We start from the raw sequence: 15,866 nt of genomic DNA, 5'->3' as shown, positions 1-15,866 counted from the left end.
GCAGGGAGGGGCTGGGTGGGGAGGGTGGGGCTGGGTGGGGCTGGGTGGTGAGGGTGGGGCTGGGTGGGGAGGGTGGGGCTGGGTGGGGAGGAGAGAGTGGGGAGGGGCTGGGTGGGGAGGGTAGGGCTGGGTGGGGGGTGGGAGGGGTGGGGCTGGGTGGGGAGGGGCTGGTCACCCCATGGTGCCCTTATAAAACTCAACGTTTAACCTACTCACGCCGGCTTGTGCCCGCCCTCACAGTCGGGCATATTTGCGGAATACACCACGCCGCCGTTGACTCTGGCCATTGACCGAGAAACCCAACGTTCCTACCAGCTCCCTCCACAGGAATGTGTTTGTTCTGTACTCCCCCACTTTGACCAACTCGCAATGACCATCATGACGAAGTATGGTAAAACATTCCTCATGGCCTATAAGGCATGCGAAGGAGTGCCATGGTGGCGAGGTGTTATCTCCCTCGCCTAGTATGAAGGAGGTTGTGGGTTCGGTCACGACCCTGACGCCTGTATATTTGGAGTTTGCATGTTCTCCCCGTGGTCCCATGGGTTTTTCTCTGGATCCTCCAGTTTTTCTCTCCAGATTTAGAAACTTGTGTTTAGGTTAGTTGGCTGTTATAAATTTCCACACGTGATAAGACACTTGGTTGAGCTATCATTTGTGGCCAGGTAGTTTCTGAAAAAGAGCTAATAGCTCAGTGGGCTTTACCTGGCAAATAAAATAGTTTAGTTTTCATCTAACAGTGGGCTGACAAAATGGCTGTACATGTGCAATTATTACATACATTTGTTTGCATTATCCCATATTGTCATAATGTACATGTTAAAGAGCACGGTTATAAATATTTGTTGTTCGAGATTTTCTTTCTGACGAGCGTATCCCATCCCTATATTATCAGCCCATCTACCCCATGCCCCATTTAGAATTGCGGCCTGCATAGGTAAGTTGGTGTTGCGCACTCAGTAAATGCCTTGAAAACTTTGCATCAATAATGCCTTGCAAGCATGCGAGCCACAGTGCATTTGTGAGGTGACCTCCCTAGTGAATGCTTGAATGACAATACACTTCCTTTGCATGATCGTCTCTCCTGGGTTCCTTTCGTTTGACGGTAGCGACGTTCTGTCGCCAGACTTTGTACACGATGTGCACCTCCTGTCCATTACACTGTGTAGGCAATCGTTATCTGGGGGGGGGGAAGTTAGTGATGAACGAGATGAGAAGCTCTGTGAGTAGTGAATTCTTATCAGTCTGCCGCACCCTTTGTGCTCCGATGTTGACAATCACATGAGTGATCAGATGGTGCACTGGGAATAAAAAGCAGTACTGAGCGTCAAAGTCATCCACAGTGCATGAACAATGCAATCTCCCTATTTATGTATAAAATGCTTTGAACTTGTGGTGCATTCGTGTGCTTTGCTACAAATGTAAACTGCAAATGCATTCATTTCAATATTGCTTGAATGTTGCTCTCTTAAGAAATTGTGCATGGAAATGTCTGTGTGTGTGTTATTGATGGCGATTGCCTGTGCGCTGACCTTGTTGCTGTAACTGTCTCACCTTTGCTTCCTTGTAGCCAAGAGCGTATTAGACTGGATGGCCACAAGGACAAGAGGTTCAGCGTTCAAACCGAGACATCGGTGTGAATCGGTGACCAGCTCGGCACGTGGATCCGGGACACGAGACTTGAGTCTCGAAAGCGATGCCTGGAAGGGTCCACATCATCATCCCATTCAGCCAAACTGTTGGATTCTCTCTTATCTAACACTTTTTACACATTGCGGTTCAGCAGCCATTTTTGTACCAGGTGAGAATCTATTGAGACGTTGAGTTATAATTCACCTGTTCCTCGGAAGGTAGTATTCACTGTTATTCAGTGTCAAAAAATTGTTTAATCTCCCAACAAATGGTGGCGATATAGCCATTTTTCTGCCACATTTTGGCATGTACTGCTGTTTCCTGTCAACGTGTGAATTATACTTGACAATTTTTTGTTCATGGTGGCATGACAATTTTATCACGCTAAAATGTAATAATTTACTTGCACCAATTTAAATATACATTGCCTCACACAAAGTGAGGTATACACTCTTGTCCACTGCAAGTTTTAAAAATGACAGTTTTGTCAAGCCAGAAAAGTTAATGTTTTTAGTCCTTTGTAAAAAAAAAAAGTCACCGAAATACATTTAAAATACTTTATTTTCACCAGCAAAGCTTGAAGCTACTGCACCATTATCTTTTCGACATAGTTCAGTAATAATATCTATCTTGTTCAAATAAAGATGAGAAGAACAGATTTTGTTGTGCGGTTGGGCTGTCATAAAACGAGGTCACTTTTTGAGCTTGAAATTGGGTGAAAGACTGGGTGTTGGGAACGTTTGTAGATGATTATGATGTTGATAATATTCTTTTTTTTTTCACCATGCAGAAGCTCACATTGCTCAGCCGGTTTAATATTTTTGCAATTTAACAATGTTTATCTTACAAGTTGGTTAAATTGGCATCTGCAAGTGGAAATGCTGTGTTAGTACATCTGACTTATTCTATGAAATAATCAATAAAAAGGCGCCATTTTCTCTAATCGTCACCGATTATAAATATTTTCCTTTCAGGGCATAGTTAAATGTGAGTTTTTTTATTTGTGCTTTTGCACCACTGCCAATGCAGTACCAATATAAAGTATGGTTCATTCAACTAGGGTTGCTCATTTGGAAATAAACGGAGTCCTGCCTGATTATGTCTGTATTACACCCAAATGTGCAAAAGAGCATACTTCAGACTGGTGATTGAGACATCACACGCTCTTGGTTTGCCTGCTGCTATTTATGGGGATGTTCCACAGTGTCCCATACCTGATTGACTGCCATTGCATCACAAGCCTTCCTGGTTGAACAGTGCAGTGGTCTGGAACCCGTTATCATGAAATGTAGGTTTTAAGGCCACAAAGGAGTGTGTGTTCTGTTAGTTTACGCTTACAGTGTTAGTGTTTTAGACGTGATCGTATGGTTTTTAAATTTCCGAGTGTGATAAAGCAGAGCCCATTTGTTACGTTCATACAATAACACGAGGTCAAACAATATATGTTAATGTACAGTGCATGGAGAAAATGTCTTAAGGCATAAGAGAAAGCTTTCGCTTAGAACACCTGAGACTGGTTACTTGATAGGCAGTGGCACAGAGTAAACTGATATTTGTAAAATACACTGAAGCCTCATCTTGATGTGGTAGCTCAAAAATCCTGTTGTCGGCAGGTGCAATGTAAGATTGTGAAAGTACCAATTTCCTTTGACAAACGTAAGATTTTTGTGGTTTAAAATTTCTGCGGGAATCAATTGCGTTGTTTCATTTCACCAGTTGAGTGCCTGATGTGAACACAAGACTTTGAAAACCATTCATTCTGAAGGTGTAATATTTTTGTTTAAAATTAGACTGATACCAGCAATCATTGGCGTCCTCTTGATAAATTATGTCACAGGGTATTTTAATATTCCATTTGCAACCGACAGTAAGTCTTGACAATGCCTTTCCATGTTAGGAGGTGGAAATGGAACTTACCCTCGGAGCCATTGCAAAAAAAGACTGGCATGTATACACACCACAAGGCCTCCTTGCTACCAAAGCTGTCAGTGTGTTCCACCTCATTTTAAAAGTTTTTCCCACAATCCTATTTCTCAAGGTTATTGGTGCTCGTGCATATTTCCATTGTTACTAGCTTATATCCGAAGTTTTTGAAGGTCACGAATTGCAATCACTTGTCTGCTTGTAACGAAATTATCACAGCGTGAATCAATAGACTGTTTAATCTCGCATTACAAATTATTTACTGAGAATGTATGTTTGACGCTGTTGTATACATGTGTTTCACAAAAAAACTAGTATTTTCCTACCTATTTAAGTGTAAGTGTCTTGTAGTCAAGGCCCTGCAGTGAACGGCACAACTCTTTCTCAAGTGCGTTTGATGGTACTCCAAAAGCTGAGGTGGACATTGAACGAAGAAATGTTGTTGTTTTTAACTTTGAATTTGATTATGGTTTATTTATTCAACGTTTTATTTTGCTGGATAAATTTTGCTTGCACAGCATTATTGTAAGCTGTTCTAGGATTCAAAATGAGAGCAGTGTTTTGTAAGTGTGGACATGTTGGCTAGTTTGTTTGGTTACCTGCAGTAATAATCAGAAGCCAAGTGCTTGGACATCGCTATTGGCTTATGCTTTCTCCTGTAAGTAAAACCCCATGTGCCTAGCAGAGGAGGAAAATCAGCATTTTCTTTTTCCACTGTGAAGGCCTTTGGCCAACTGCATAAAATGACCCTTTGATTCACACTGATATCCATTGAAAACTATGGGGAAATGTCGCTTTAAAATAGATATGAAACTGACCAATAATACCCATAAGTACTGTATTGGTCATTGTAATAATTTTACCAAGGCAGGAAAGAAAGATCGAGTCCCAAATATATATTTCCAAATTTAGTGTTGGGAACCAATGATGTTAAGTGATGAAGGGCATGGTTTTTCTCTAATCCATTTGCTTATTCAGACTAAATCCGCCTCACGACTGCCATTTACACTGCCGTACAACAGCAATATATACAATCGGCAGACATTGTTTGGCAGTGGCACCTTTTTTTGGCATTGTTATCAATGCCGAGGTGTCTTTGGCTTATGCTTGCACACCATTGCCAGCTCAATCCATTAATTTAGTGCTTCGTCAATCTTAGAAAGCCAGTTCTATTATATGTGCACAGGTTTATCCATACGTTACAGCCGTAACATAAACGATCAGTTAATACAATTGGAGAAAATGCTGCATTTGTATGGCAGCAACGAGAATGGCAAATGGGTAAGTTTGTTATTACGAGTAGCTCATCTTTTAGGTTCTTAATAAGTTTCACGCAGTAGTGGACGGTGTTGTGTTTTTTCTTGGCACATGCGGTACGTGCGGTGTAAGCCTGACATTTCAGCCTGGTTTCATTGCATGGCTCCGTGTCTGCTTGTGATGTGCAATTATCTGTCCCTCCCGTTGCATTTTGCTCGTGTGGCCGACTTGTTATACTGCAGGTGGAAGCCTGTTGTCGTGGCGTCTGGTCGTTGGTGATTGCCCAAATGAGTGCTCCAGTTGCTAATGTTGTTATATTGTAACTCCTGCAGAGTCCATTTATAGGAGTTGGGTGATGGAATTAGAATTGTTATAGCTGAATGTTTGATATTTTTATAACGTCGTTACGCTGAAAGTTAAAAGTAAATATGCGACAATTAATTATATAAACGATAAACTGTTCTAATTGACATTCATTTTGTGAAAAGTATTACTGTATATGAAGTGAAGCAAGTGCGTAATCAGCAATGCGTGTTAACGTGTGTGAATCTCATCCCCACAGAAAATAGACATCTCGGCATTATTGTGGTAATCTGTAAAAAAATAGGGCTTCAGTGCTTGAGCCTGGCAAGTCCTCTCAACCCATTGCTTCCCACCGAGGACTGGTGCCACAGTCAAGTCCACCTTGTTGTGTGTTTCTGTGACGAGAACTCTGCTGCCTTCAATACCGATGTAGTTTCAGCCGTGTTTACGTTTTGTAATACCAGCCCTAGGAAATCTGTTTCCACTTATAAAAGCAATAAACGTTCGGAGGAATCGCACCAGAGATGACTTATTCATTGTGTGAGGGACCGTTTGTGCAGTGACTGGTCAGTGGTTATTGGGAAATAGTACATTACTTGCATTTTAATGATTACCATACCATGTCATATCGGTGTTAAGACGCAGTCCGCACAGTTATCATTCACTGTACCGTAGGGGCGCGTTCAAATGTTTAAAATCGTGCCTAAAATCAGTAGCATAACTAGCTAAACATTATTGAGAGGCCAAATTGTACAAAGTCACTCATTTCAGTTGACAATAGTGATTGCATATACAATAAAATTTGTACGATTTATTAAATGCATCTAAAATACAATGCACAGTACAATACATCAATAATTGTAATGCCGTGCATCAGTCACCACAATGTTTTATCAATGAAAAATAATAATAATAAATGGTACGTATCTATGCTACAAAGGCAGTCTAGAAATTTTGGGTGGGGTGAGGGGGAATTGCCCCTTTTTAACCTTCACACCCCCCCCCCCCCCCCTGGTTGCACCTCTGCCCAGAATATGGAGCCAAATAAGTGACCAGAATGTCATTGATAATTATAATGCAAGTGCCATTGCATATACTGTACAGAACTGTATTTATTATGGCGTCATACTTCAGCAGGCCACTAGAGTGCGGACCTAACCGTTCAATTCGAGTCCAAGTGTCTCCCTGTTCAAACACGAAAGGGGGCGCCACTTGGCCACATTGATCCTGAGGCCAGTCTATCAATATTGCAGCTACTGTAATCCTAGCAGGGTGTCAAGTGAAGTTAACAGAGCGGTTTCAATAACAGTTGACCAAATGTTTAAGCAAAATATGGTGTCGGTGACAATGGCGTGTTTCCCTGACATTTGGTCATAGTTTTGTAGAATCAGTCGTAAACATGTTTTTCCACCACTGTGTCACTTTTTGTGACAACTTATGTTTGCTTTTGGGAACAAGAAGTTTTCCCAGGTCACCTGGACCTATATTTTTAATTAGCAAGATCAATATCCGTAATAAAAAGGATAGATTAAATTGACACCGACCAATAAAAACGAAATGTGGTGTACAATATTTTCATGTTGGCGTCATGACCGACACCTCCGATTAGTACTGTTGGCTACGTTCGGTGCGAAAGAAGTTCTACTTCCATACATGAGCACATTAGTTCATCAAACTGGTATACCTAATGAAAACCAAAAACACCCATTTAAATCCACATTCAGAAGGGGTGGTGGTTATTCTTTTTCTAGTAGTGCGCATTTCACATTCCTCTATAACGAGGACCAGTCTCCAGAGGTTACCTACTAGTTTGCTGCCAAGTAAGTGAGACTTGTACTGGTAGGAACCTCCTGGTTACACCAGCCCACAGGGGATTATTGTGTCCGTCCGTCGTGTAGGGAGGGACTGGGTGGGGAGGGGCTGGGTGGGGGGGTGGGGAGGGGCTGGGTGGGTGGGTGGGGAGGGGTGGGGCTGGGAGGGGTGGGCTGGGTGGGGAGGGGCTGGTCACCCCGTGGTGCCCTTATAAAACTCAACGTTTAACCTACTCACGCCGGCTTGTGTCCACCCTCAGTCGGCCAGATTTGCGGAATACACCACGCCGCCGTTGATCCTAGCCATTGACCTAGCAACCCAACATTTCTACCAGCTCCCTCCGCAGAAATGTCTTTTTATTGGCCCGAAGGAATGAAACGCCGAGTCTGTTCCAGCCTGATATTTCAACTTGAACCTTGACGCTTGTTGGGTGGAACCACTGTAAGTTAATACATGTGGTGCTTAATGGACTTTCGATGTTCTCTCAAAGGGCTACTAGAAAGCTGAATATAAGTTTGGCACACAAACCTAAAACCAAATGTTTTGAAATTTGCGACAACCAAAATTATGGCTCGAATGTTATTTATTCATCTGGTTCAGCAATTCTACGTGGCTTTGAGTTTCGTGCTAAACGCCGATCGAGTAATCCACCTCGAGTGGAGTATGGGGCTTTAGCCGATAGAAAGTGGACCAAACCCGCTTACCGGCTATCTCATACTATGAGATATACTCTTTGGTTCTTTCGGTAAAGTCACGTAGGTTATAAAATAAAATAAATCATAACGTTTCGATCGCAACACAAGCAATCATCAGGTGAAAAGCTCTATCAGATGAGATAGATTTGTAAATCCACGGCGTCCTCTTGTCGTGAGTCATGGGTATGTTGCGAGCGGACTGCGACCACGCTGGTTCCGTGGTGAGCACCCAGGACCCGTTCAGATACCAACCAGCTCACGGATACTCTTTGGTTCTTACTTGACTTTACCGAAAGAACCAAAGAGTTTGGATCATTGCAGTCACGAAAACTTCAAATCTAGAATCAGCTCACGGATGTTGTTCGCCGTGGCCGGCAATAAAACCTCAGTTTCAAAGCGCTCCGTGCGCTAACCACTACCCCACCGCTCCACTCGCCCACCAAAAAACACATTCCTCCTGCGGAGGGAGCTGGTAGGAACGTTGGGTTGCTCGGTCAATGGCCAGGGTCAACGGCGGCGTGGTGTATTCCGCAAATATGGCCGACTGCGAGGGCGGGCACAAGCCGGCGTGAGTAGGTTAAACGTTATGTTTTATAAGGGCACCACGGGGTGACCAACCCCACCCCCCACCCAGCCCCACCCCTCCCACCCCCCACCCAGCCCCACCCCTTCCACCCTCCCCACCCAGCCCCACCCCTCCCACCCAGCCCCACCCCTCCTACCCCCCACCCTCCCCACCCCTCCCACCCCCCACCCAGCCCCACCCTCCCCACCCAGCCCCACCCTCCCCACCCAGCCCCTCCCCACCCCCCTCTCCACCCAGCCCTTTCCCTCCCCCCCCTCTCCACCCAGCCCCTTCCCTCCCCATCCCCCCCTCTCCACCCAGCCCCTCCCCTCTCATTTTTGGATGCACGACGGACGGACACAATAATCCCCTGTGGGCTGGTGTAACCATGAGGTTCCTACCAGTATACCACCGCTGATGTATTTGTGCAGCTTCGTTGCGGCCTTTTGTTGGATACGGGAGGGAGGAGGCGAGGGATGCTGCTGCGCTGGTGTTGTCGGGGAGGGGTTTTACTGTGGCGGTGACGTCTTGTCGGAGCCTCCTCCACCATCCACTCATCCCACCACATCCATCCCCTCCGCCGCCACAATCACAACCACCGAGCCGAGAGTATCCCCCAGCGTGGGAAGATCCGTGGAAAAGGTTTCCCTCCTACGGTCCAGTTAGAAGGAGGAGGAGGAGGTGGGAGCGTGTCCTTGTCGCGGAGACGAAAGCACGCACGGGAAGGGTCGCCGAGATTTTGCGCAGCGTTCGCTGACTGATGGTCACGGTGACGGTGATGGTGGTGATGGTGATGATGATGGCTGGAGCGCTCATTCCCTGGACCGTGGCGGCGATGGTGTTGGTCCCTGGTGCAGGTACGGGGTCCGAAGTCGAGAGAACTCAAGTTTTGGGATGATGATGATGCAGACGATAATGATGATGATGATGCCAATGCAGCAGTAGCGGCCGCTTTTGTTCTTTATCGGAAGTGATTTGAATGGTTTTTCATTTCGGTGCGTGTGATGCGCGCGGTGTGTGATGTGTTTACTTTATGAACTACGGTGTGTGCCTGTACTGTAATGTACGGGCTGTATAGTACTGTATATGTGAGTGTGTAATGTGTAAACTGTTGACGTGTAATGTGTAAACTGTTGACATGTAATGTGTAAACTGTTGACGTGTGATGTGTGCATCGAGGTCGACCCTGCTTCAAATGGGTTGCTGGTGCGATGTGTAAACATAGGTACGGGTGAGACAAAGGCGAGCGGGCGTGGTGCTGCTAACAGCATTTGCCTTAACAAACTGTTAAGGCTATACGGGGGGGGCTTTGTCTTTGTGTGTAATTGATTAACTATGTATAATGCATGTATCAGTCGTGTGTATAGTTCGAACCACGTGTGAATCAGTATGCATTAAGTTGACGTATGCACCGTATTCTGTTACGTTGTGTGCATGTGTACACGACCACCTGGATCCCAGGTTTGTTTCCATAACAGTGGAATATGCATCTCAAATGAGTAAATTTTGAATTCCTAGTTTCCACAACACATCTTACAGATGGCCAACTGCACTTTACAAGCTGCTGTGCAATTATAATCGGCTGTTGTGATGCCTTCAGTTTGTTCATTAGGATGTACGCCCTCAGCTGCTATTGTTGTTACTGGCTGTTGTTGTGTGTACGTGTGCCTCTTTCAGTAACAGCGATACACAGCAAGGTTGTAATATACCAGCATGGGACAACGCTTTGAAAATTATAATCACCGTCATGGCCATGCATTCTGACCTCTTCACGGACATGTCAATGCATTATCCACCGTTCCTTACTTAAAATAGGGCGCTTGTAGTAATTCTGGCATAGTTTATATGAATCATCAACGCTTCACTGGATATTGAGGTTTTAATTATTGAGCGCAATGTTTAATTTGGTGGTCATCTTGGTTTAAAATTGACACCTTCAGTGGCTAATGGGGCCACAAAGGTCAATGCACAACCAGGTAATGTATTTTCCTGGTGACTGCTGCGTGGCAGAAGTGTATTTGAAAGTAGAAGACAAAAGCTTTGTTTAGACACCGAATGGATACAGTGAGTAACAACCGTGAAATGTTTCCCACCAGTAAGTTGAACTCCAATACATCAAAACATTTGTGTGGTCCAGTATTCTTGGGTTTTAGCCCAAAATATACAGCCGCCAACCCAACGTGTAACGGCTGACGTTTTAAAAATCAAGAACATTGGATGACATTAATGGTCACCTTTTGTGTGCCTTTAAAAAACTAAATCTGCCAGTCTCCCCATTAAAACTAACTAGAGGGAGATTCAATGCAAAAGATCAACATGCATTTTTTTAGTGACAAGAGCAAGTCAATTGTAAATGGCATCGCTTCGATATGACACCTGAGCAATGGGGGCATAATTGTGATTTATTGCAAATTATTTTGACCTCGAAACGCCAAAGCTGAGGTCAATGTAGTAGTAGATCAAATGGTGTTGCTGACTACATACAAAAAAATTCAGGGCCTCAAAGGTACTGTATATGGAGAGATTAACTCTTAGCCAAATGGAGGCTGGATTTTACCGCCTTTAGCTATGAATATTTGAGCAGGCAGTGCAATACGGCCTCTCAGGCACAGCAAGTAGCATCCACAAACACCGGTGCGGTTTAGTTACGTGCATTTCGTCTTCGTGGTATAAGACAGCCTTGCGTGTGAATGATGCCCGAGCACTCTGTAGCTGGGATAAACAGTGTTGCAGCATATTCTTGGTTCTTTCGGTAAAGTCACATAGAAGGGAAGTAATAAAATGAGAAAAATTAAACTATAAAATTCTCACGACGTTTCGATTGCAACACGAGCAATTATTTTATCATTTCCCTTCTACGTGACTTTACCGAAAGAACCAAGAATATGAATCCCTGCAGTCACGAAAGCTTTAAATCGAAAAAAAGTGTTGCAGCAGTTAGCGCCACTCAGCTGGGATCTGCGAGTTTCAGTCTGGGCCACATCAGTGGCTCGTGATATCTGATTTGTTTTTATCTCTCCCATTCGCCAGGACGCACTGACCCATTTGCCTTGAAGCAAGTCAAGGTAGACAATATAATGTACAACTATTTTTTTTAGACAGTTGGTAAGTGGCTTTTTCTTTTGCGAAATTAAAATTTACAACCGATGGTCAAATAATTCCCATGACCTGCACTGTGAGGGGAGGCCGACATGCAGCAGTGGATTGACAAACGGCTGTCAATTATTATCATTAATTGTTACTTTGTGCGACCCACCGACCAACTCAACCATTGGGAATGTTGTTGGCTACAGTAGTGTTGTTATTGCTCCAAGACTGGACCATTCAAATTATTCTGACAAACTAGCGACGAATAATGAGCAAAAACGTAAACCATGCTGTAACAGACAAAATAAGTGAGGATTTCTTTCTTAAGCAAGGTTTCATCTCAGCATGTGTTGCCTATTAGGCTCTTATGGATGTCAGTCACGGGGCTTTTCATGGCCATAAGTGTCACCTTTTGTTGCGTGTTGTTAATACAGCAACTGTTACAAAATTGCTAAAGGAGAATACAATTGCTGATAACTATGTACTGCAAGTACATCAAAGTCCTGCCCTGGGATAAGACATTGCAGACCCGATTGGTGTGCCGGTGCGTTAGCGAGTGAGTCGGTGCGAATAAACGAGCACCATTGTCGTTCTTCAACATCGCCTGGAAGACTCCCTGCGTGCGTGGTGGCTGCCCAGTGAGAGACCCTGGGGGTGCGGGACCCTCTAGTGACAGAGAGACACAGAGCACAGGAGCAAGAGGGCAACACGTGTGTTCTACCACCCCTGTGTTCTACCACCCACCCCTGTATTCTCGGTAAGGTTCACGGCCAGTAGAACGAGACACGGTGGGCACGTATAACGATGCTGAAACTGGTTTATAACACTGCAACAATATTTTTTTGGTTCCTGGGTACTAAGTGTTATTTCCTAATTGCCTATGCCTCAAAAGTGCAGAAAATGGCTATTATTCCCCACAAACTTTGCTTTTGTGACCAGGACAGTGATATTTTGAAATTTACCTATTTTCAATGAGAAACGTGTGCATTTGTGTATTTCGTTCACATCAAGTCCTGGTCACAAAAGCAAAGTTTGTGAGGAATAAAAGCCATTTTCTCTACTTTTTAGGCATAAGCAATTAAAAAATAACACTCAGTACCCAGGAACAAAAATTGTGTTACATAGTGTGATGATTCAAACTGAAAACGTTTCACGTTTCCAGCCAATGAGTGAATAATGCTTGTTACGGCTGTGTTGGACATAATTTAGTTTTCAATTTATACTCGTGATTTAAAATCTGTAATATAAACCAAATTTTTAATGTCACTAGGTAAGGCCCAAAATACACACACGGAGAAATGGCCAGTGATGTCATATAGATAATCGTAACAATAGATTTCCCAGCTGGACTTCAATTGCTGAACAAGGTATGGAGATGTTGGTGTGTGCGTATTGTTAAGCTTGGTCTGTACAGTGATTTTATGAGTCGAAGATAAGATCATAGATTGCCATAACCAATTCCATTACACTGAGGTTTATGGCAGGGTCTTAATAGCTAAACGCTGCCATAAATGCTCCAATCTCATCTCAACAACGCAGTGGCCGCTCACAGATCACAACATGATGTAGACTGTAGAGCGTTGGAGTTCCAGAGGGAAAACAGCTACTAGCGTCACTTTTTGGGATCACGATATGAATAATACATAGATTTTTTTTCTCAACGGTTTTGTTTAACTTCACTTGTGTTTGTCGTGGTCAAATCTTGTCGACTTCCTGTTGTCCAATCAATTCAAAATTTTGCGCACGTACTCAGATCCGGTGACAATGCATGCCTGTGTGAAAATCGGCATCAATTAATCAATTAATTGCCTCCTTTCAAGCAATTGCAAAAAAAAATTATGGACGGCTTATTAATTATATATTTGTATGGAGGTCAAAAACGCAGCGGTCTCTAAACTGTGGAATCGGCTCGCACAAAAAGCTTGCGCCGTTTGTCTCTTGCGCCATTGACGTACTTCTCGACCGTGAGTTAAACGAAGTTGTTAATAAAACCGTTGTTTTTAAAAACTTTTTAAAGGACTTTATTTATATTGTGGTGAATGTAAATGAGACTCATCCTGGCCTCTTGAGTTCACATCTGGTTGAACAAAACAAATGGGAAACTTGCATATAGCAGCCTCTGGTGGCTGCAGTGATCACGTGAACCTATATACTGGAAATACAATGGACACATAATACTGTCATGTTTTATAACCGTTTTGTAAATACACTGCTGGATGAAGATGTCCCCACTGTTGTCGGTCATGGGAGACGTGTAACCATACTTCGTCACATTGGGCAGTGTTGGTTGATGAAGGTGGTAGCCACAGGATCGGTTCAGATATTATTCACTTTGAAGTGACGCTAGCTGTGGCAAGGAGTCAAACTCGGATCCCCAGGTTCATAGTGCTAACCACTGTGCCATCCCTCCAGCTTACATTTAATAGACACGAATAAAAAAAACATATATCCTTACCTGCACAGTTCAATGCATGTGTGATGAGTTTTAGAATCGTTATCATCATGCGATTTCAAAAGTCCCCGGCATTTGGCGTTTTCTCATCTGTGTTATGTCTTTAACAATGTAGTTTCACTTACAGTGATCAAGCACCTGCTGGGAGTGATGCTTTGCCGTGTCCTGAGAGTACCGTTTCTGCCTCATGAAGGAGGGGGCCCGCCTCCCGCTTGCAGGAATTCAGTCTCGTGTTTATTAGGCTGCAAATGACACCCATTACTTGGACAAATCTGGTAACCTCCCCAGTTACAGATCCTAATAGACCAGACAAAAAATATATATTTTCGACGTAATTATATTTTGTTAACATTCCAACACACTTTACTACGTTTGGATAAAATTTTATGTTTGTGATATGCTTAATAAATAAGTTATTGCCAGTTTCAAATGAATATGATGGCTTTGTTTCTTGTAATTTGGGGCAAGAATTCGATGTTTAGTGCTGTGAGTGAACGGTTATTTCACTCGTGACAAAACCACATACCTTATTGCTATTAAATAATAATAATTATAATATCAATGACATAAATATTGCCACCGGTTTCTAAAGGGTATTGTGCAGGATGTGACAGGCACACTTGTGTCTGCCATGAGTCCTATTGTGTTGCGTGGTAACCAATATTTATTGAGGCAAGGAATAATGGATCCAAATAACGTGCAGTAGGTATCAAAATCCCATAAAGGATGGTGTACAATTCGAAGAGCATAGACATGTTAGTCTCGTCATGCGCAAGCATTGGGTAGAGTTAATCTATTTTGTCAGAAGCGAGTGGTAACACTTCCACAAGTCTATGGCAGGAACCAGAGCATACTACTAAGTTGTGCAGCATCAACAGTTGGCTGTCGTTTCACTGAGAGCAAATGGAATGATGATGGTTATGGGCTACATTAATGATTTGGAGTCAAGCTGATGCACTAACTGAACTAAATCCCAGAAAGAGTAAAAGTGTTAATTCCAAATTCTTGATCTCAATACTTGCTTTCCGTTGTGAAACTAATGCAAAATACTGGAATTCTAGTGTGAAAAAACGCTTGACTGCTGAACAGCATCAAGCATCCTAACTAATCACAGTCGCCACATCACCCGCACACCAGCGAGGATCTGATCTTTCAGATGTCAACGCTCAGCAGAGGCTCACAGTTGAATTTAGATCACGATTCATAACGTCTCACCACGTCCTAATTTTTTGTATGCAGTATAATTAAGCAAGTGGCACTGCAATTACTAGCATTGCGAAAACATGAATATCTCAATGGCTTTGCCCGAGCGTGCTGGAGCGGGAAACGCACCGATGGTGTTTTTTTGCGTTCAGCAAGAGCGGTGTAAAAAGGCCCCCTTCCTCACCCCACCCACCCTGCCGCACCCTGGTCCGCGGGTTCTTGCACGGTGCCGGTGTGTCTGGCGCTAACGGGCATCCCGCCAGGCCGCATGTTCGCCTCCCATTGTTGCGTTACCCGTTGCTGCGCCAGGGGAGGGACGGAGGTGGCTCGGTTCAAAGGGATGGCACGATCCGGTGGTAGTGGTGGTGCAGCCGGATTGCGTTATATATCCAAATTATTTGTGTTGTTGCGGACATACACGATGTATGTCCAAGTCTCTCGTATTGATCTGAACGAGACGAGGGGAGGAACTAAATAATTTATCGTTCTCTCGGGTTTTTTTCCGGTTCAAGGAAGAACATCGATTTGGTTTGTAAAAACGCATGCAGGGAAACACAATAAATGTTTTATAAATATCTGGGGGACATAAGTAATTTGATATAAATCTATGTGTTGCTTTGTATGAACATTTCAAGGTTCATGGTGATTATGAGATGCTGCTATTGCGGCATGGATTGGATTATTATTTTTAATATCACACATTGATTTTTTTTGGTTTGCACCGAGCTAATCCAAAAATAGTCACACCTCAAAATGTTACCGCTGTTGGAGCGCTGCTGTGGATGAATGAAAGTCGCTCACCTCCATTCTTGTTCTTCATCAACAAACGTGCTTCTAATCATCGTCCTTGATTTGTCCATTGCTGGATGAAGGGCTGCCCATACTGATGTGACCAAAGAAATGACAGTGGTGACCTTTACGTAGAGGGAATGGTAAA

The 15,866-nt window shown here is 43.6% G+C and overlaps 2 protein-coding genes across 3 annotated transcripts in view; both read left to right on the top strand.

The window, feature by feature from the left end:
- The window catches only part of LOC144931520 (sodium-driven chloride bicarbonate exchanger-like), a 70,227-nt gene extending 64,601 nt beyond the window's left edge, over positions 1 to 5,626 (top strand). The window contains exons 25-26 of one of the 2 annotated variants that reach the window (XM_078855469.1): positions 896 to 937; positions 1,571 to 5,626. In XM_078855469.1, the coding sequence (XP_078711595.1) occupies positions 896 to 920 (25 nt within the window). In that variant the 3' untranslated portion in view covers positions 921 to 937; positions 1,571 to 5,626. The remainder of the gene's footprint in view (positions 1 to 895; positions 938 to 1,570) is intronic. The other variant, XM_078855462.1, reaches the window with a different exon arrangement.
- Positions 5,627 to 8,641: 3,015 nt separating this feature from the next.
- LOC144931535 (bone morphogenetic protein receptor type-2-like) overlaps positions 8,642 to 15,866 on the top strand; it is a 51,272-nt gene continuing 44,047 nt past the window's right edge. Inside the window, exon 1 of the mRNA XM_078855491.1 lies at positions 8,642 to 9,044. Coding sequence (XP_078711617.1) covers positions 8,948 to 9,044 — 97 coding nt within the window. The 5' untranslated portion in view covers positions 8,642 to 8,947. The remainder of the gene's footprint in view (positions 9,045 to 15,866) is intronic.

This window comes from Lampetra fluviatilis, chromosome 1 (assembly GCF_964198595.1).
Source record: "Lampetra fluviatilis chromosome 1, kcLamFluv1.1, whole genome shotgun sequence".
NCBI classification, from domain to species: Eukaryota; Metazoa; Chordata; class Hyperoartia; order Petromyzontiformes; family Petromyzontidae; genus Lampetra; species Lampetra fluviatilis.
The sequence above is the reverse complement of the archived record's forward strand: the minus strand, read 5'-3'. Positions and strand labels throughout refer to the sequence as shown.